The 20,438-nt window shown below is 45.1% G+C and overlaps 1 protein-coding gene across 4 annotated transcripts in view; it reads right to left on the bottom strand.

Moving 5' to 3' along the window:
• The window catches only part of MORC2 (MORC family CW-type zinc finger 2), a 200,292-nt gene that overhangs the window by 122,315 nt on the left and 57,539 nt on the right, over positions 1-20,438 (bottom strand). For all 4 annotated transcript variants that reach the window (XM_069760271.1, XM_069760281.1, XM_069760277.1 and 1 more), the window contains exons 3-5: positions 17,042-17,095; positions 16,900-16,934; positions 5,604-5,672 (exon numbers count right to left, since the gene is read on the bottom strand). In XM_069760271.1, coding sequence (XP_069616372.1) covers positions 5,604-5,672; positions 16,900-16,934; positions 17,042-17,095 — 158 coding nt within the window. The remainder of the gene's footprint in view (positions 1-5,603; positions 5,673-16,899; positions 16,935-17,041; positions 17,096-20,438) is intronic.

The following is a 20,438-nucleotide window of genomic DNA, read 5'->3' as shown; positions in this document are numbered from 1 at the left end:
GTTGGTCGCTGAGGAAATTCCAGAACTTTATTTCGTCGCTGGACTCCCTGCAGACATCGCTGGATCGGCGTGTGTGACACCGATCCAGCGATGTCTTCACTGGTAACCAGGGTAAACATCGGGTTACTAAGCGCAGGGCCGCGCTTAGTAACCCGATGTTTACCCTGGTTACCAGCGTAAAAGTAAAAAAAAACACTACATACTTACCCACCGCTGTCTGTCCCCGGCGCTCAGCTTCTCTGCACTGGCTGTGAGCGTCGGTCAGCCGGAAAGCAGAGCGGTGACGTCACCGCTGTGCTTTCCGGCCGCTGTGCTCACAGTCCGTGCAGGAAGAGTGCAGAGAAGCTGAGCGCCGGGGACAGACAGCGGTAGGTAAGTATGTTGTGTTTGTTTGTTTTTTACTTTTACGCTGGTAACCAGGGTAAACATCGGGTTACTAAGCGCAGCCCTGCGCTTAGTAACCCGATGTTTACCCTGGTTACCCGGGGACCTCGGGATCGTTGGTCGCTGGAGAGCTGTCTGTGTGACAGATCTCCAGCGACCAAACAGCGACGCTGCAGCGATCGGCATCGTTGTCGGTATCGCTGCAGCGTCGCTGAGTGTGAAGGTACCTTAAGACGAACATCATTTGTCCGAAGACGAAGCACTGATTGGGCAACGGTGTAAACACCACACAAGACCCCTGGGGAAAGAGGCAGACACCGCAGGAACAGCGCCAGCACAGGAGGCTTGTTATTTTCTGAGGGTCAAACATTTTTTATTAAGAAGGAGCTGTCCTAGTAGTGGAAAACCCCTTTCAGCACATGTATAGGAAAAAAATCACGATCTCTGAACGCCGGCAACGAGCTGGCTTTCACAGGAGGATCGTGATGACAGGCACAGGGGTATTCAGCAGACCACCGAATGTCATGGCAACCAATCAGCGCTCCGCAATCACATGACAGGGGGGCCGATAGGCGGGATGAATGATGTAATTCAGTCCAACGCATGTTGAATCCTGAAGTCCTGCTGTCAGTGACTGACAGCGGGATTTAAACATGATGACAGATTAAATCAGTCTTTAGTGCGGGGGGGATATGTAGGCTCAACAGTCAAAGACAAAGGTCTTAAAGGGGTTAAAAGATTGACCACTACCTAGACTTCATTATTTTTTCCATAAATGCCTAAAGGATAATGTTCTTAAGAACACCATAAAGTTGCTGCCAATCTCATGTTCTATACATTTTCTTTTCACTTCCTGAGCGCTGAGAACAATTCTGCTGTCACAGCCATCACTTCCTCTTCAGAATCCTCTAATCTTGTCTCACTACATTTCCCATCATCCCTTGTGCTCGGCTGCAAGCCAACAATGAGCACATTTACTGAAACTTTGCTCCACCCCCTCTCCTCCCCCAGGGTCACAGGCACCCTCATCATAATGCCCTGTGTAATGCCAGCGTCCCTGTATAATCTCTCTCCTTCCTCCCAGCAGAGACACCAACATACTCACTGTCCTGGCTGCTCATAGGTGCCACCGTGACGTGCATGACCTTCTGGTCCCCTAGGTCCTGCACACACCGTGCAGGTCTCCTGGAGGCACGTCTAGTGTGCGTGCTCTCCGATTCGTAAAAGGGACAGCGCGCACACTTTGATAATGCACCCAGCAAATAGCTGGGAAGCATCAGGTATTTAACCCCTTTACCCCCCACCCCAAGCCTGTTTTCACTTTCATGACCAGGCCAAGTTTTACAGTTCTCATTAGAGTCACTTTATGTGGTAATAACCAAAACACTTCAATGGATCCCACTTGTTCAGAGGATTTTTTTCATGATATATTGTACCCAATGATAGTGGTAAAATTTGTTGGATATAACATGTGGTGAGCACCTTGAACCCAAAGGTGCTTCCCAGATTTTTACAATGTTGAACTGTGAAAATGACAAAAATTTGGGGGACAACTACTGCTTGGGTGCACAGCAGGACTCTGAAAGGAAAGAGTGATGGTTTGGAATGCAGACTTCGATGGAATGGTCTGTCGGCATACACTAGTGCAGCAAGCAGTGTACCATGAATCAGGTTGGCATACGCGACTTGTGTAGCATGCATCAGGCTGGCATACTTGAGTTGTGCAAGTAAGAAATTAATTTAGTAGTCCATGGATGTGTGGTACAGTTTGAAGCATTCTTTTATATACAGGACAGGTTTGTCAGGGCAGGTGTAGCATTGCCAAATGGCGTCCTTTCTTATTCCCCTTCTGTAACACACTTGGCACCTTTTTTTGCGACCTTCTTTTCTTTGAGGTTTGAGAGACCTCACCAGGAAGATGTTGCCCTGGGGTACAATAAGAGCGCCTTCAGTTCCAGAAGGACTGGTACCCGCTCCTGACTGACAAATATTTGGGCCTTGATCACTACCTCCTGGAACTGAAGGTAAGTACCGGTCTGACTTGCATATCATGATAGCATGATAGCGTTGTACATTGACAACTGTACAATATGCATGGTCAGCTTCTTGTACCACACCTTGGCTTTTATCATGGCACTGTATGGCTGGAGGACTTGATCAGAGAGATCAACTCCCCCAGTGTTCTTGTTGTACCCCAGTACACAGCCTGGTTTGTGGACCTTTGTAGAGGTACCTCATACAATGGTGGGGGTGCTGCCATCACCATGTATGGTGGTCAAGTAAAGGTCATCCCTTGTCCTTGACCACCAGCATGTTGTCAATACATTGTGCTCTGATTTCACCCTTTCTAAGCAACTGTTTAAAAATTGTCTTAGGGATGCCTTTCTGATTTTTTTGCGGACAGTACCACAGGCTGCAGTATCTCCCGCAGAGGGACTTGGAGAGTTGGTTGCTAGTATAAAAGTTATGTACATAGAGATAACTTTGATACAGCAGTGGGTGCCCCAAATACACAATTTTCCCACTCAATCCCAGGACAGAGGGGCACTCAGGGGATTGAATCCGGGTGTCCTTCCCTTAATAAACCCTAAACCTGTGGGTGTACCCAGAGTTACTCTCGCACAGCTTAATTCCGTATTAGGTATTTTCGGAATCTGAGCCTCCACTTGAAATGTATTAGAGACTCATCCAAGAAAATGTCCCTTTGGGGAGTGTACACCTCAGCAAACCTGTTGCTGAAGTGCTCAATGACCGGCCAAACTTTGAAAAAAGTCGGTCAAAGTTGGGGGGGTCGTCTCGGCGAGGACACCGTACAGTATCGTAATGCAAAAATTTGTGGATGGCCTCAAAACGTTTACGGGTCATAGCCATGCGGAACAGTGGAGTGTTGATGTTTTATACAACATTCCAAGACTGCCAAAGTTTTGTCTTCTTCACTAACCCCATTTGAAAAACATGGCCCCAAAATGTCTTGGTGCTTTGGGCCAAATATTGCTGAGAGAACAAATATGAATCAGCCACGATGATGTTTTCAAAAACCTCAGAAAAAGACTTTGGAAAAGTTATTTCTGTGAGGCCGGTGGTATCAAATTGGATTTCTGATTGCGCACAAGATCAGGAATTTGTGGCACGTAATACTCGGAGGGGGGGGGGGGGGGGGTTCATATGGTGTCAATAACGGTGGGCGCTGGTTCATTTTCTGTCCTGGGCATCCTCTCCCTCACTATCAGTGTCGGAAAGAAGGAAAGCCTCAGCCTGCTCCACTGAGCAATATGATCGGGACAAGCAGGACAATTTTTCACATATAAGGGGGTGTGCATGTCCGCCACTATCTGACACTGACCATAACGCTAAAAAATACCGTAGTAGTCACCAATTACTGTAGTATATTTTTACTGTCCCAAATTAGTCCTATCAACTAATCTAAATTTTTTTATTAAATTCTATTTTCCATAGGAAAAAAAACCAGAGTCCAAACAGCGATGTGAGTGACCGACCAGCGCTCGACGGCTGTAGAATGCATGCACCGATGTGGTGAAAAAAAAATAAAATAAACAGGAACACAAACAAAATAAAAATGTATTGGCCAAAAAGAAAGATTGGGTGCCGATCAGCGATTTATGTCACTGATCAGACTTCAGTGGCTGTAGGACACACAAACTTGGCAAAAAATCTAGTGATCAAGTACTGATCAGTGCTTGGCGGCAAAGAGGGAAAGGGAAGAGTACGATGAATGGGAAGAAAAGGGGTGAAGAAGGGGAGAGGGATGTTGGGGTGAATTAGGAAAAAGCTGGGGATCAGGGACGACGTCTTTCAAGAATCGGAGGAACACCAGCAACAGTGATTGCACAAGCTTCAGAAAGTCTGTTGCACCGCAAGGCCCAGCACAGTGTGACAGAACAGCAGTATGACTGCCTCTGCAGACTGATTGCAATCAGACAAAGACGTCAATTGCACCAATCAGAGCTAGGCCTGGTGACGCTGCCGTTGATAGGCTCCAGCCTTTGGTCAGTACTTTATTGCATCGTTTCTGGGATGGACATCAAAGGTTCAGGCAATTTCACTGCCTGAAACACTGAAGATGCGATGATTGACTGTTCAATCACAGCGATTGTAGTTGCGGAGGGGTGTCGAAACACCCGTGACAACAGCAGGCACCTTAATGCTGTCATTGCGACTGTGGTGCTGCATTTTAGCCACGTACTTAGCAACGATGACATACCTGGTATGTCCAAGGTCGGGAAGGGGTTAAGGCACGATCCCCTGTAAGGAATTGCCTGTACATCACCCTTCTTAGTGTTAGTTGTCAGGTCCTTAAACCGATCCCTGAAGCTATTGTGCCATTTCCAGAACCTGTTGAAGATCCCACTTAACCTAAACCCCATGTGCCCCATATTTTTTAAGTTACCTGTGCCTGAAGCCGCACATGCGGTACACAAACCCTGACACTGGACCTGAGGTACTGGAATCTGCACCGGGAGGTACCTGAAACCCCGAAGCAGCACCTGCGGTTCCTGAACCTGAGACCGTTCCGAGGGCACTTGAACCTGCACTAGTGCTTCCTCAGGGTTAGTGTTCCAGAGTCTGTTCTGTCGGAGCCTATTCCAGTATCCCATCCAGTCCTACCTGTGACTCCGGATGGTTGTGTAAATACCTGCGGTGCGGTGTTGATTTCATCCTAAATGTGTGTTCACTTGCAGTGAACAAATATTTAATAGAGATCGATTTGGGATTCAAAAGAGCTCCCACTTTTTGGTGGGCGGAATAAAGTGACCCAGATCTCACACACAAAAAAAAGGTGGACTCCCCATAAATAACATGAGCGCTTCTGAATGGAGCCATGCTTACCCACACATCAAGCCACACCCACATTTCAGAGCCAAAGATGCTCATGTTATCTGAATATCCTTGGGTGTTATCAGTTATCCAAGCACATTCGCTCATCACTAGATCTCATTTACAACAGATAACATGAAAGGGACTTGTTATGTAGTGGCAAACTCCTTTAAGCCAAGTTTAGTTCAGTGTCTCCAGGTGGGGTACAGGTTGGTAAAAGGATATAATGCTTGATTTCTTGGTGTCCACAGCAATATGTTAATTAATAAAAACTTACAAAATTAAAAGGGGTATTTTCATTCAGTGGCATATTGTTTTATACAATATCATCTCTTTAATGCAATTCACTAAAACTACAAAAATAAAGTAAATATTTTTCTTACTTGGGTCCATTCCTGCACCATCATCAAGAAAGCAAAGCATAAAGCCTCCTCTTAATTCTTCTCTTGGCTCTAAAGGAGAAAATGCAAAATAAATAAAATAAATAGTAGTTTTTTGTTGTTAGAAGTACAAAAAGCAGTAAACGTTCCAAGCTGAAAAAAAATAAGAACACCAAGAAGGAAGTTGGCATGTTATCAATGTGATTATTAAAAGGTCATGAGGAATGTTTTGCCCCTTTGAATGCAGTTGGAAACACAAATCAGCTGCTGGCTGCTCACTTGGCAATTGTCCTGTTGGGATGCCCAAGAGCACAAACCAAAAAACAGCCAGGAACCAACATGACCTGAACCTGGGTAAGAAAAATACACAGGCCAGAAGGTAAGAAAAGTGCAGAAAACAGCCAAAAAGGAAAAGGATGGCACAGAAGAAAAAAGCAGGAGACCCTGAGGGAACACATTATCACCAGGGACCAGAGGAGATGGGGGGGGGGGGGGGGGGGAGATGGGGATTATACTCCGCAATCTGAACTAGGGTCCCGGCCTAGCACGGATTGTTGGCGACACCAGTATCAGTCATGGGGGAAGCAGTGACTTTTGGTGAATGCCATCCATAGGGAGGTATACCAATGTGGAGTGCATGGTATGACCTCCCTGGGATGGTGAGCATAATTTGCATTTTCACTGCAATCATTAACCCCTTAAGCCCCGAGGGTGGTTTGCACGTTAATGACCGAGCCAATTTTTACAATTCTGACCACTGTCCCTTTATGAGGTTTTAACTCTGGAACGCTTCAACGGATCCCGGTAATTCTGACATTGTTTTCTCGAGACATGTTGTAAGTCATGATAGTGGTAAAATTTTTTTTATATTACCTGCGTTTATTTGTGGAAAAAAAAACAGAATTTTGGCGAAAATTTTGAAAATTTAGCAATTTTCCAACTATGAATTTTTATGCCCTTAAATCACAGAGATATATGTCACACAAAATACTTAATAAGTAACATTTCCCACATGTCTACTTTACAATCAGCACAATTTTGGAAACAAAATTTTTTTTTTGTTAGGGAGTTATAAGGGTTAAAAGTTGACCAGCAATTTCTCATTTTTACAACACCATTTTTTTTTTTAGGGACCACTTCACATTTGAAGTCATTTTGAGGGGTTTATATGATAGAAAATACCCAAGTGTGACACCATTCTAAAAACTTCACCCCTCAAGGTGCTCAAAACCACAATGAAGAAGTTATTTAACCCTTCACGTGTTTCACAGGAATTTTTGGAATGTTTAAAAAAAAAAAAAAAAAATATGAACACAATTCTTTTTCACAAAAATTTACTTCAGCTCCAATTTGTTTTATTTTACCAAGGGTGACAGGAGAAAATGGACCCCAAAAGTTGTTGTACAATTTGTCCTGAGTACCCGGATACCCCATATGTGGGGGTAAACCACTGTTTGGGTGCATGGCAGAGCTCGGAAGGAAAGGAGCGCCATTTGACTTTTCAATGCAAAATTGGCTGGAATTGAGATGGGATGCCATATTGCGATTGGAGAGCCACTAATGTGCCTAAACATTGAAACCCCCCATAAGTGACACCATTTTGGAAAGTAGACCCCCTGAGGAACTTATCTAGATGTGTGGTGAGGGCTTTGAACCACCAAGTGTTACACTACAGTTTATAACGCAAAGCCGTGAAAATAAATTTTTTTTTTTTTTTTTTTTTTTTAAACAAAAATTCTTTTTTAGCCCCCAGTTTTGTATTTTCCCAAGGGTAACAGGAGAAATTGGATCCCAAAAGTTGTAGTCCAATTTGTCCTGAGTATGCCGATACCCCATATGTGGGGGGGGAACAGTTTGGGCGCATGGCAGAGTTCGGAAGGGAAGGAGCGCCATTTGGAATGCAGACTTAGATGGATTGGTCTGCAGGTGTCATGTTGCATTTGCAGAGCCCCTGATGTACCTAAACAGTAGAGATCCCCCACAATTGACCCCATATTGGAACCTACACCCCCCCAAGGAACTTATCTAGATGTGTTGTGAGAACTTTGAATCCCCAAGTATTTCACTACAGTTTATAACGCAGAGCCGTGAAAATAAAAAATAATTTTAGCCCCCCAAATTTTTATTTTCCCAAGGGTAACAAGAGAAATTGGACCCCAGAAGGTGTTGTCCAATTTGTCCTGAGTACGCTGATACCCCATATGTTGGGGTAAACCCCTGTTTGGGCACACGGGAGATCTCGGAAGGGAAGGAGCACTGTTTTACTTTTTCAATGCAGAATTGGCTGGAATTGAGATCGGACGCCATGTCGCGTTTTGAGAGCCCTGATGTGCCTAAACAGTGGAAACCCCCAATTCTAACAAACCCTAACCCAAACACACCCCTAATCCCAACCACACCCCTAACCCTAACCACACCCCTAAACCTGACACACCCCTAACCCTAATCCCAACCGTAAATGTAATCCAAACCCTAACCCTAGCCCCAACCCTAACCCTAACCCTAGCCCCAACCCTAACCCTGAATGAAATAATTTTTTTTAATTTTTCCCTAACTAAGGGGGTGATGAAGGGGGGTTTGATTTACTTTTATAGCGGGTTTTTTAGCGGATTTTTATGATTGGCAGCCGTCACACACTAAAAGACGCTTTTTACAGCAAAAAAGTTTTTGCGTCTCCACATTTTGAGACCTATAATTTTTCCATATTTTGGTCCACAGAGTCATGTGAGGTCTTGTTTTTTTGCGGGACGAGTTGACGTTTTTATTGGTAACATTTTCGAGCACGTGACATTTTTTTTTTAATCGCTTTTTATTCCGATTTTTGTGAGGCAGGATGACCAAAAACCAGCTATTCATGAATTTCTTTTGGGGGGAGCGTTTATACAGTTTGCGTTTGGTAAAATGGATAAAGCAGTTTTATTCTTCGGGTCAGTACGACTACAGCGATACCTCATTTAGATTTTTTTTATGTTTTGGCGCTTTTATACGACAAAAACTATTTTACAGAAAAAAAGAATCATTTTTTCATCGCTTTATTCTGAGGACTAACTTTTATTTTTTCACTGATGAGGCTGTATGGCGGCTCGTTTTATGCGGGACAAGATGACGTTTTCAGCGGTACCATGTTTATATCTGTCTTTTTGATCGTGTGCTATTCCACTTTTTGTTCGGCGGTATGATAATAAAGGGTTGCTTTTTGACGTGTTTTTTTACGGTATTCACTGAAGGGGTTAAAAAGTGGGACAGTTTTATAGGTCGGGTCGTTACAGATGCGGCGATACTAAATGTGAATTTTTATGTTTTTTTTTTTTTAATTTTGATAAAGAAATGTATTTATAGGAACAATGTTTTTTTTTCTTTATGTAGGAATTACACATTTGAATTTTTGTTTGTTACTTTATAACATTGCCCCGGGGGGGTTTGGGCATCATGTTATAGTGTCAGATCGCTGATCTGACACTTTGCAGAGCACTGTGTCAGATCAGCGATCTGACAAGCAGGGCAGCAGGCTTACAAGCGCTTGCTCTGAGCAGGCGCTGGTAAGCCACCTCCCTGCAGGACCCGGATGCAGCCCCGCAGCCATTTTGCATCTGGGGCCTGCAGGGAGGAGACGCTCGGTACAAGGTGAGCACTTCGCCTTGTACAGAGGGTCTCAGGGAAACCCGCAGGGAGCCCCCTCCCTGCGCGATGCTTCCCTATGCCCCCGGACTGCTGCGATCATGTTTGATCGCAGTGTGTCGGGGGTTAATGTGCCAGGGGCGGTCTGTGACCACTCCTGGCACATAGTGCCGGATGTCAGCTGCGAGTCAGCTGACACCCTGCCGTGATCAGCCGCGCTCCCCCCGTGAGTGCAGCTGACTGCGCTGGAAGTACTAGTACTATCCCGTCACTGGGAATTAAGTCCCAGGCCACCTTGACAGGATAGTACATCCAGTGGGATTAAGGGGTTAAAGTGTTGGTCCAACACATAGAAAGCCCTTTCTAAATACCCATCTTTAAGCTTTAACCACTTTTGTAGTTAGCTTTGTTATCAAATTCCCTACATTTCTCCCTAACCTGCTATTTCTTATATGTGGCCTTTTTTTTTTTTTTACTTTACTTCCTGCAACTTATCGTTTGAGAGGAGTCTCAAATTGGACATCACAGGTGTCTGGGGCTGCACTCACTCTTCTCTGCAGCGTTAATCACACCTCCTGAAACAGGGTGTCATCCATCAAGGGACAGCACTAAGGTCACTTAGAACAGCTGCTGTCACAATCGTCCAATGTGGACATCCTGGTGTAGTACAGGCGAATGAAAAGAGACAAATCGTCAACATGTACGGTGATAGAAGCCGTGTGAGGGACAGGAGCACCATTTGAAACCAGTGATCAAAGCTGTGGAGCAAAACTGCTATCACTTAACATGGAAAAATCCAGCAGGAAATTAGGCAAGTATATTAACCCCTTCATGACCCAGCCTATTTTGACCTTAAAGACCTTGCCGTTTTTTGCAATTCTGACCAGTGTCCCTTTATGAGGTAATAACTCAGGAACGCTTCAACGGATCCTAGCGGTTCTGAGATTGTTTTTTCGTGACATATTGGGCTTCATGTTAGTGGTAAATTTAGGTCAATAAATTCTGCGTTTATTTGTGATAAAAACGGAAATTTGGCGAAAATTTTGAAAATTTCGCAATTTTCACATTTTGAATTTTTATTCTGTTAAACCAGAGAGATATGTGACACAAAATAGTTAATAAATAACATTTCCCACATGTTTACTTTACATCAGCACAATTTTGGAAACAAAATTTTTTTTTGTTAGGAAGTTATAAGGGTTAAAATTTGACCAGCGATTTCTCATTTTTACAACGAAATTTACAAAACCATTTTTTTTTAGGGACCACCTCACATTTGAAGTCAGTTTGAGGGGTCTATATGGCTGAAAATACCCAAAAGTGACACCATTCTAAAAACTGCACCCCTCAAGGTACTCAAAACCACATTCAAGAAGTTTATTAACCCCTCAGGTGCTTCACAGCAGCAGAAGCAACATGGAAGGAAAAAATGAACATTTAACTTTTTAGTCACAAAAATTATCTTTTAGCAACAATTTTTTTATTTTCCCAATGGTAAAAGGAGAAACTGAACCACGAAAGTTGTTGTCCAATTTGTCCTGAGTACGCTGATACCTCATATGTGGGGGTAAACCACTGTTTGGGCGCTTGGAAGGGAAGGAGCGCCATTTGACTTTTTGAATCAAAAATTGGCTCCACTCTTTAGCGGACACCATGTCACGTTTGGAGAGCCCCCGTGTGCCTAAAAATTGGAGCTCCCCCACAAGTGACCCCATTTTGGAAACTAGACGCCCCAAGGAACTTATCTAGATGCATAGTGAGCACTTTGAACCCCCAGGTGCTTCACAAATTGATCCGTAAAAATGAAAAAGTACTTTTTTTTCACAAAAAAATTCTTTTAGCCTCAATTTTTTCATTTTCACATGGGCAACAGGATAAAATGGATCCTAAAATGTGTTGGGCAATTTCTCCTGAGTACACCAATACCTCACATGTGGGGGTAAACCACTGTTTGGGCACATGGTAAGGCTCGGTAGGGAAGGAGCGCCATTTGACTTTTTGAATTTAAAATTATTTCCATCGTTAGCGGACACCATGTCGCGTTTGGATAGCTCCTGTGTGCCTAAACATTGGCGCTCCCCCACAAGTGACCCCATTTTGGAAACTAGACCCCCCAAGGAACTTATTTAGATGCCTAGTGAGCACTTTAAACCCTCAGGTGCTTCACAAATTGATCTGTAAAAATGAAAAAGTACTTTTTTTTTTTTTCACAAAAAAATTATTTTCGCCTCAATTTTTTCATTTTCACATGGGCAGTAGGATAAAATGGATCATAAAATTTGTTGGGCAATTTCTCCCGAGTACGTTGATACCTCATATGTGGGGGGTAAACCACTGTTTGGCCACTCGGCAGGGCTCGGAAGGGAAGGCGCGCCATTTGACTTTTTGAATGGAAAATTAGCTCCAATTGTTAGCGGACACCATGTCGCGTTTGGAGAGCCCCTGTGTGCCTAAACATTGGAGCTCCCCCACAAGTGACCCCATTTTGGAAACTAGACCCCCCAAGGAACTTATCTAGATGCATATTGAGCACTTTAAACCCCCAGGTGCTTCACAGAAGTTTATAACGCTGAGCCATGAAAATAAAAAAAAAAAATTATTTTCTCAAAAATGATCTTTTAGCCTGCAATTTTTTATTTTCCCAAGGGTAACAGGAGAAATTTGACCCCAAAAGTTGTTGTCCAGTTTCTCCTGAGTACGCTGATACCCCATATGTGGGGGTAAACTACTGTTTGGGCACATGCCGGGGCTCGGAAGTGAAGTAGTGACGTTTTGAAATGCAGACTTTGATGGAATGCTCTGTGGGCGTCACGTTGCGTTTGCAGAGCCCCTGATGTGGCTTAACAGTAGAAACCCCCCACAAGTGACCCCATTTTGGAAACTAGACCCCCAAAGGAACTTATCTAGATGTGTGGTGAGCACTTTGAACCCCCAAGCGCTTCATAGAAGTTTATAACGCAGAGCCGTGAAAATAATAAATACGTTTTCTTTCCTCAAAAATAATTATTTAGCCCAGAATTTTTTAATTTTCCCAAGGGTTACAGGAGAAATTTGACCCCAAAAGTTGTTGTCCAGTTTCTCCTGAGTACGCTGATACCCCATGAGTGGGGGTAAACCACTGTTTGGGCACACGTCGGGGCTCAGAAGGGAAGTAGTGACTTTTGAAATGCAGACTTTGATGGAATGGTCTGCGGGTGTCACGTTGCGTTTGCAGAGCCCCTGGTGTGCCTAAACAGTAGAAACCCCCACAAGTTACCCCATTTTAGAAACTAGACCCCCCAAGGAACTTATCTAGATATGTGGTGAGCACTTTGAACCCCCAAGTGCTTCACAGACGTTTACAACGCAGAGCCGTGAAAATAAAAAATCATTTTTCTTTCCTCAAAAATTATGTTTTAGCAAGCATTTTTTTAGATTCACAAGGGTAACAGGAGAAATTGGACCCCAGTAATTGTTGCGCAGTTTGTCCTGAGTATGCTGGTACCCCATATGTGGGGGTAAACCACTGTTTGGGCACACGGGGCTCGGAAGTGAGGGAGCACCATTTGACTTTTTGAATACGAGATTGGCTGGAATCAATGGTGGCGCCATGTTGCGTTTGGAGACCCCTGATGTGCCTAAACAGTGATAACCCCTCAATTCTAACTCCAACACTAACCCCAACACACCTCTAACCCTAATCCCAACTGTAGCCATAACCCTAATCACAACCCTAACCACAACCCTAATTCCAACCCTAAGGCTATGTGCCCACGTTGCGGATTCGTGTGAGATATTTCCGCACCATTTTTGAAAAATCCGCGGGTAAAAGGCACTGCGTTTTACCTGCGGATTTTCCGCGGATTTCCAGTGTTTTTTGTGCGGATTTCACCTGCGGATTCCTATTGAGGAACAGGTGTAAAACGCTGCAGAATCCGCACATGCTGCGGAAAATACAACGCAGCGTTTCCGCGTGGTATTTTCCGCACCATGGGAACAGCGGATTTGGTTTTTCATATGTTTACATGGTACTGTAAACCTGATGGAACACTGCTGCGAATCCGCAGCGGCCAATCCGCAGCCAAATCCGCACCGTGTGCACATAGCCTAATTCTAAAGGTATGTGCACACGCTGCGGAAAACGCTGCGGATCCGCAGCAATTTCCCATGAGTTTACAGTTCAATGTAAACCTACGGGAAACAAAAATCGCTATGCTGCGGAAAAACTGCACGGAAACGCAGCGGTTTACATTCCGCAGCATGTCACTTCTTTGTGCGGATTCCGCAGCGGTTTTACAACTGCTCCAATAGAAAATCGCAGTTGTAAAACCGCAGTGAAATGCGCAGAAAAAAACGCGGTAAATCCACCATTAATCCGCAGCGGTTTAGCACTGCGGATTTATCAAATCCGCAGCGGAAAAATCCGCAGAGGACCAGAGTACGTGTGCACATACCGAAACCCTAACCCTAGCCCTACCCCTAACCCTACCCCTATTCTAACATTAGTGGAAAAAAAAAATGTCTTTATTTTTTTATTGTCCCTACCTATGGGGGTGACAAAGAGGGGGGGGTCATTTATTATTTTTTTTATTTTGATCACTGAGATATAATCTATCTTAGTGATCAAAATGCATTTTGGAACGAATCTGCCGGCCGGCAGACTCGGCGGGCGCACTGCGCATGCGCCCGCCATTTTGGAAGATGGCGGCGCCCAGGGAGAAGACGGACGGGACCCCGGCTGGATCGGTAAGTATGATGGGGTTGGGGGGGAGCACGGGGGGGGGGGGGGATCGGAGCACGGGGGGGAGGGAATCGGAACGCGGGAGGGGTGGAACGGAGCACGGGGGGCGTGGAACGGAGCACGGGGGGGCTGGAACGGAGCACGGGGGGTGGAACGGAGCACCGGGGGGGGGGGTGGATCGGAGTGCAGGGGGGGTGATTGGAGCACGGGGGGGTGATTGGAGCACGGGGGGAGCGGACAAGAGCACGGGGGGGAGCGGAGCACTGGACGGAGGGGAGCCGGAGCAGTGTACCGGCCAGATCGGAGGGCTGGGGGGGCGATCGGAGGGGTGGGGTGGGGGCACACTAGTATTTCCAGCCATGGCCGATGATATTTCAGCATCGGCCATGGCTGGATTGTAATATTTCACCCGTTATAATAGGTGAAATATTACAAATCGCTCTGATTGGCAGTTTCACTTTCAACAGCCAATCAGAGCGATCGTAGCCACGAGGGGGTGAAGCCACCCCCCCTGGGCTAAACTACCACTCCCCCTGTCCCTGCAGATCGGGTGAAATGGGAGTTAACCCTTTCACCGGATCTGCAGGGACGCAATCTTTCCATGACGCCGCATAGGCGTCATGGGTCGGATTGGCACCGACTTTCATAACGCCTACGTGGCGTCATGGGTCGGGAAGGGGTTAAAACAAACAAATCAAAACAAAGAATAAAAGGACACTGGTCTACGCATTTCGATCATAACTACTCTTGGTCCTGTCAGGACTATGAATTAAAAGAAAAACACTTAATCTCAACTCCAGCAGACTCGGCAAAATGCTGCTTCCTGGTGTAGGGTCTGCTCTAGAGGAGGTCCCACTGCCTATGTGACATCATCCTCGCACAGGAGCAACTCCATTCTGGCTGCACTGAGCCCTGTGGGCGGTGACAAAAGAATGGGACCCATCTCCTCCAACAGAGGTGATCTGGACAGTGCAGGTGGTGTGTCCAGATCACAGCAGGAGGCAGCCACAACGCAGGACATACTGACAGCAGACTCGGACGCCCAGGGGCTGCAGTATTTGAGGTGTGCAAAAGTTGTGCTCAGACACTTTCACACCAGCAAATGCAAAATGACAGCGCCTAGTGGCTAAAGGAGAAATTACTTTATATAAAAAAAAAAAAAAAAGTTCATGCAGTGTATTTAACCCCTTAACAACCGCCTCCTTTTAACGGCGGCAGTTATGGGTACTTAAACCACAGTGCCGTTAATTAACAGCACTATAGAAAAAGCGTGTAGCGCCATAGGGGCGGAGCCGCCTATTCATTCCTCTAATCAGCGGTGCCGGTGACCGCTGACAGGAAGAGCTGCGGCACCGAAGACCAGGCAGAGGGACAGCGCGAGGATCGCCAGGACTAGGTAAGTATAGCATATTCACCTGTCCTCGTTCCAGCCGCCGGGCGCCGCTCCATCTTCCCGGCCGGCGCCTCCATCTTCCCGGCGTCTGCGCTCTGACTGTTCAGGCAGAGGGCGCGATGACGCATACAGTGTGCGCGGCGCCCTCTGCCTGATCAGTCAGAGCAGAGACGCCGGGAAGATGGAGGCGCCGGAACGAGACGCCGGGAGCTGCAATCAAGGGAGGTGAGTATGTGGTTTTTTTTTTTTATTGCAGCAGCGGCGGCAGAGATTTCTATGGGGCACAATGAACGGTGCAGAGCACTGTATATGGCACAGCAATGGGGCACAATGAACGGTGCAAAGCACCGTATATGGCACAGCAATGGGGCACAATGAACGGTGCAGAGCACCGTATATGGCACAGCAATGGGGCACAATGAACGGTGCAGAGCACCGTATATGGCACAGCAATGGGGCACAATGAACGGAGCAGAGCACCGTATATGGCACAGCAATGGGGCACAATGAACGGAGCAGAGCACCGTATATGGGCACAGATATGGGGCACAATGAACGGTGCAGAGCACCGTATATGGCACAGCAATGGGGCACAATGAACGGTGCAGAGCACCGTATATGGCACAGCAATGGGGCACAATGAACGGTGCAGAGCACCGTATATGGCACAGCAATGGGGCACAATGAACGGTGCAGAGCACTGTATATGGCACAGCAATGGGGCACAATGAACGGTGCAGAGCACCGTATATGGCACAGCAATGGGGCACACTGAACGGTGCAGAGCACCGTATATGGCACAGCAATGGGGCACAATGAACGGTGTAGAGCACCGTATATGGGCACAGATATGGGGCACAATGAACGGTGCAGAGCACCGTATATGGCACAGCAATGGGGCACAATGAACGGAGCAGAGCACCGTATATGGGCACAGATATGGGGCACAATGAACGGTGCAGAGCACTGTATATGGCACAGCAATGGGGCACAATGAACGGTGCAGAGCACCGTATATGGCACAGCAATGGGGCACAATGAACGGTGCAGAGCACCGTATATGGCACAGCAATGGGGCACAATGAACGGTGCAGAGCACTGTATATGGCACAGCAATGGGGCACAATCAACGGTGCAGAGCACCGTATATGGCACAGCTATGGGGCACAATGAACGGTGCAGAGCACCATATATGGCACAGCAATGGGGCACAATGAACGGTGCAGAGCACTGTATATGGCACAGCAATGGGGCACAATCAACGGTGCAGAGCACCGTATATGGCACAGCTATGGGGCACAATGAACGGTGCAGAGCACTATATGGGGCACAGCTATGGGGAAATAATGAACGGTGTAGAGCACTATATGGCACAGCTATGGGGAAATAATGATCTATTTTTATTTTTGAAATTCACCGGTAAATGCTGCATTTCCACCCTAGGCTTATACTCGAGTCAATAAGTTTTCCCAGTTTTTTGTGGCAAAATTAGGGGGGTCGGCTTATACTCGGGTCGGCTTATACTCGAGTATATACGGTATTTATCATTAGGTTTCATTGCAACATACCTGTAAAAATATCAATTCTTGTAGCATCAGCATCTCTGTAAAAATGACAAGACAAAATTAATATATAATTACATTTTATATTTCACCTGGTGACAGGTCTTTAATTAAAATAAAGGTTGAGGTGGGTTTAAAAAATACATACCTAGCATTATCAACTAATTCAGCCAATGCTCCAAACAGAAACTCGTGTGTGGTCCTATTTAAAATAAAATAAAAATCATATAGAAGAAAATTACATGACAAAAAAAAACAATTGATTCAAGAAGTAATGAGGAAAGCAGACCTAAGAAAGAAACTTGCTGACATGGAAAACCAATCAGGACAGTCACTTAAAGGGGATAACTTGGACTTTCCTTATTTTTCTCATATGGGGCCAAGAGATTGCTGCAGCTATGTGCTAACTCCCTGCCTGTTCTGCCCAGCGACGATCTCTGCAGGCTCAAAGCGTTCACGGACCACTCATGCCTTCAGTGACGTCATGTCGACAGAGCAGCTTCTTCTCTTCCGCTCTGCCAACAGACCCGGGGGGGGGGGGGGGGGGGGGTACGTTGGTGATCGATCAGCATAATATCTGCAGTCATGGTCTGTAAACAGTAGAGATATAACTGCTCTGTTGACGTGAGGTTAAAAGAGGCAAGAGATTCACCAAAGGGGCAGAGGACACAGGTAAATTCTTATCGCCATATGAAAAAAAAAAAAAGGACTGGGGGAATAGGAGGAAAAACAAGCATATGGAAAGGTGTATTTAACCTTTTCACAACCTTTGACATATATGATCGTCAAAGGTCGTGTCCTTGACTTTGATGCAGGCTTTGTGTTCCTGGCATTATTATGTTTTATTAGCAGCAGCAACATTGCAATAAAAGGCAGTCAAGACATTGTATCTACCCCAAAATGGCATCAGTTAAAACGTCAGCACATGGCGCAAAAAATACACCCTCACATAGTCCCATATCCCCAAAATTTAAAGAGTTATAAGTCTCAGAAATTGAGGTAGGTAGGTAGAGATAGATATAGATATAGATTATATATAGATTATATATATATATATATAGATTATATATATATATATATAGATTATATATATATATATATAGATTATATATATATATATATATATATATATATATATATATATATATATATATATATATATATATATATATATATATATATATATATATATATATATATATATATATATATATATACACACATACATTTTTTTTCTACAAATTTATTTTAAATCCCCTAACAAGACCCCACTGTAAAAATGGCATCTCTTATGGTGTTCAAAACAGCATTCAGGAAGCTTGTTAGCCCTTCAGCTGCTTCACGCAAAATTATAGTAAAATGGAAGAAAGTGAAAAATTACATCTTTTTCACTAAAATGTTGCTTTAGCCACACATTTTTTCATTTTCACAAGAGTAACAGGAGAAAAATGAACCACCCAGCTGGTTGTACAATTTCTCCTGATTGCTCAGATGCCCCATGTGTGGGTGAAAACTACTGTTTTGACACACAGAAGGGCTCAGAAGGGAAGGAGCACTATTTGACTTTTCTAGCGCAGATTTGGCTAAAATAGGCTACAGATGCCATGTCAAGTTTGAAAAGCCCACAAGGTGCCAAAACAGCATAAATCCCTCATAAGGGACCCCATTTTGGCAATTTATCTAGTGGTGTGGTAAGCATCTTAAACCCACGTGATTCACAGAAATTTAAAACATTGGACGTGAAAACAAACTTTTTTTCCTCAAGAAAAGATTGTTTTAAGCCACATTTTTAATTTTCACAATGAATAATAGGAGGAAATGGACCCAAACAAAGCAATTTCTTCCTAATACAGCAATATCCAATATATAGTCAAACTATTTATGCACATGGCAGAACTCAGAAGGAAAGAATTGCTATTTTGCTCATGGAGCACAAATTTAGCTGCAATAGTTTGTGGGCGCCACTTGCAGAGCACCCGAGGTGCCAGCGCAGGATACATACCCCACAATTGACCCTATTTTGGAAACTACACCCCTCAAGGAATTCATCTGGTGGTAGAATTATTTTTTTTTTCCCCATTAGTGTATTTCTTTACCATTGTGATGTGAGAAAATGAAAAATTACATTTGTTAACAATAAATCAGTAGATTTAGATCAAAATGTTTTATGTTTACCATGGCTATAAAGAAAAAAAAAAAAAGTACCCTGTAAATTACGGTACACTACTTCTCCCAGGTAGGGCAATACCCTATATGTGGTAATACACTTCTGTTTGGGCAAAGTCCAGAAGAGACAAGAGTACCATTTGACTTTTGGGAAGCATAGTTTCCTGTTGTGTTTTGTGGGCACCATTTGCACTTATTTGAAGAAGCTGTCCACTACTTGGACAACTTCTTGTCATACACCTCGCTTGGCCCTGATAAAATAATAAAACCTATACTCCCCGGGGCTCTCGTGAAGTGCGGTGACACATGACTCCGGCAAATTGAACATGAAGACGAAGCCAGAGATCAGCTGCAGCCCAGACTTCCTCATGATCGATTTGCCGAAGGTGGGGACAGTGGCGCCAGTGCAGATTGGGCACCGTTATCACGTGTCACAACACGAGAGCCCCGGGGAGAGTGAGTGTCGACACCAATGGAATGTCGCCGGCACAAGAGGGAAGTATAGGCTTTATTATATAGGCACCAAACATTTTGATCAAGAAGGGGTTGGCCTAGTATTGGACAACACCTTCAAGCTTCCACAATAGCAGAAATCCCTCAAAAATGGCCCCATTTTGCAAATTATACTCCGTGTAATCATCTAGGGATGTAGAGCCTGTTTTGACCTCACTGGAGGTTTACAGAAATTAGTACGCCATAAATATATTGCAGAGTGAAAATTGCAAAAACGTCATGCTAGTGCCCAGCTTGTGCTTCTGGAAACATATGATGCATAGATTGTTAAAGTTTTCTAGGACCACCTACCAATTGATGACTAATTTATATACATAATTGTCTAAGGGTCACTTCCGTCTGTCTGTCTGTCACGGTTATTCATTCGCTGATTGGTCTCGGCAGCTGCCTGTCATGGCTGCCGCGACCAATCAGCGACGGGCACAGTCCGATTAGTCCCTCCCCTACTCCACTGTACTCACTGCCCGGCGCCCACTCCGTAATCCCTTCCACTCACCGCTCACACATGGTTAATGGCAGCGGTAACGGCCCGTGGTGTAACGCACTCCGTTACCGCTGCTATTAACCCTGCGTGTCCCCAACTATTTACTATTGATGCTGCCTATGCAGCATCAATAGTAAAAATGTCATGTTAAAAAAAAAAAAAAAAACCCTGCTATACTCACCCTCCGCCGCCTTTCTCGCTCCTCTCCACGCTCCCGGGACCGCTCCATTGCAAGCGGCAGCTTCCGCTCCCGTCCCAGGGCTGGTGTGCGACAAGGACCTGCCGTGACGTCACGGTCATGTGACCACGACGTCATCATAGGTCCTGCTCACACCAGCCCTGGGACGGGACTGCAAGCTGCCACTTACAATGGAGCGATCCA

The sequence above is a fragment of the Ranitomeya imitator genome, chromosome 1, assembly GCF_032444005.1.
Source record: "Ranitomeya imitator isolate aRanImi1 chromosome 1, aRanImi1.pri, whole genome shotgun sequence".
Taxonomy (NCBI): Eukaryota; Metazoa; Chordata; class Amphibia; order Anura; family Dendrobatidae; genus Ranitomeya; species Ranitomeya imitator.
The sequence above is the reverse complement of the archived record's forward strand: the minus strand, read 5'-3'. Positions and strand labels throughout refer to the sequence as shown.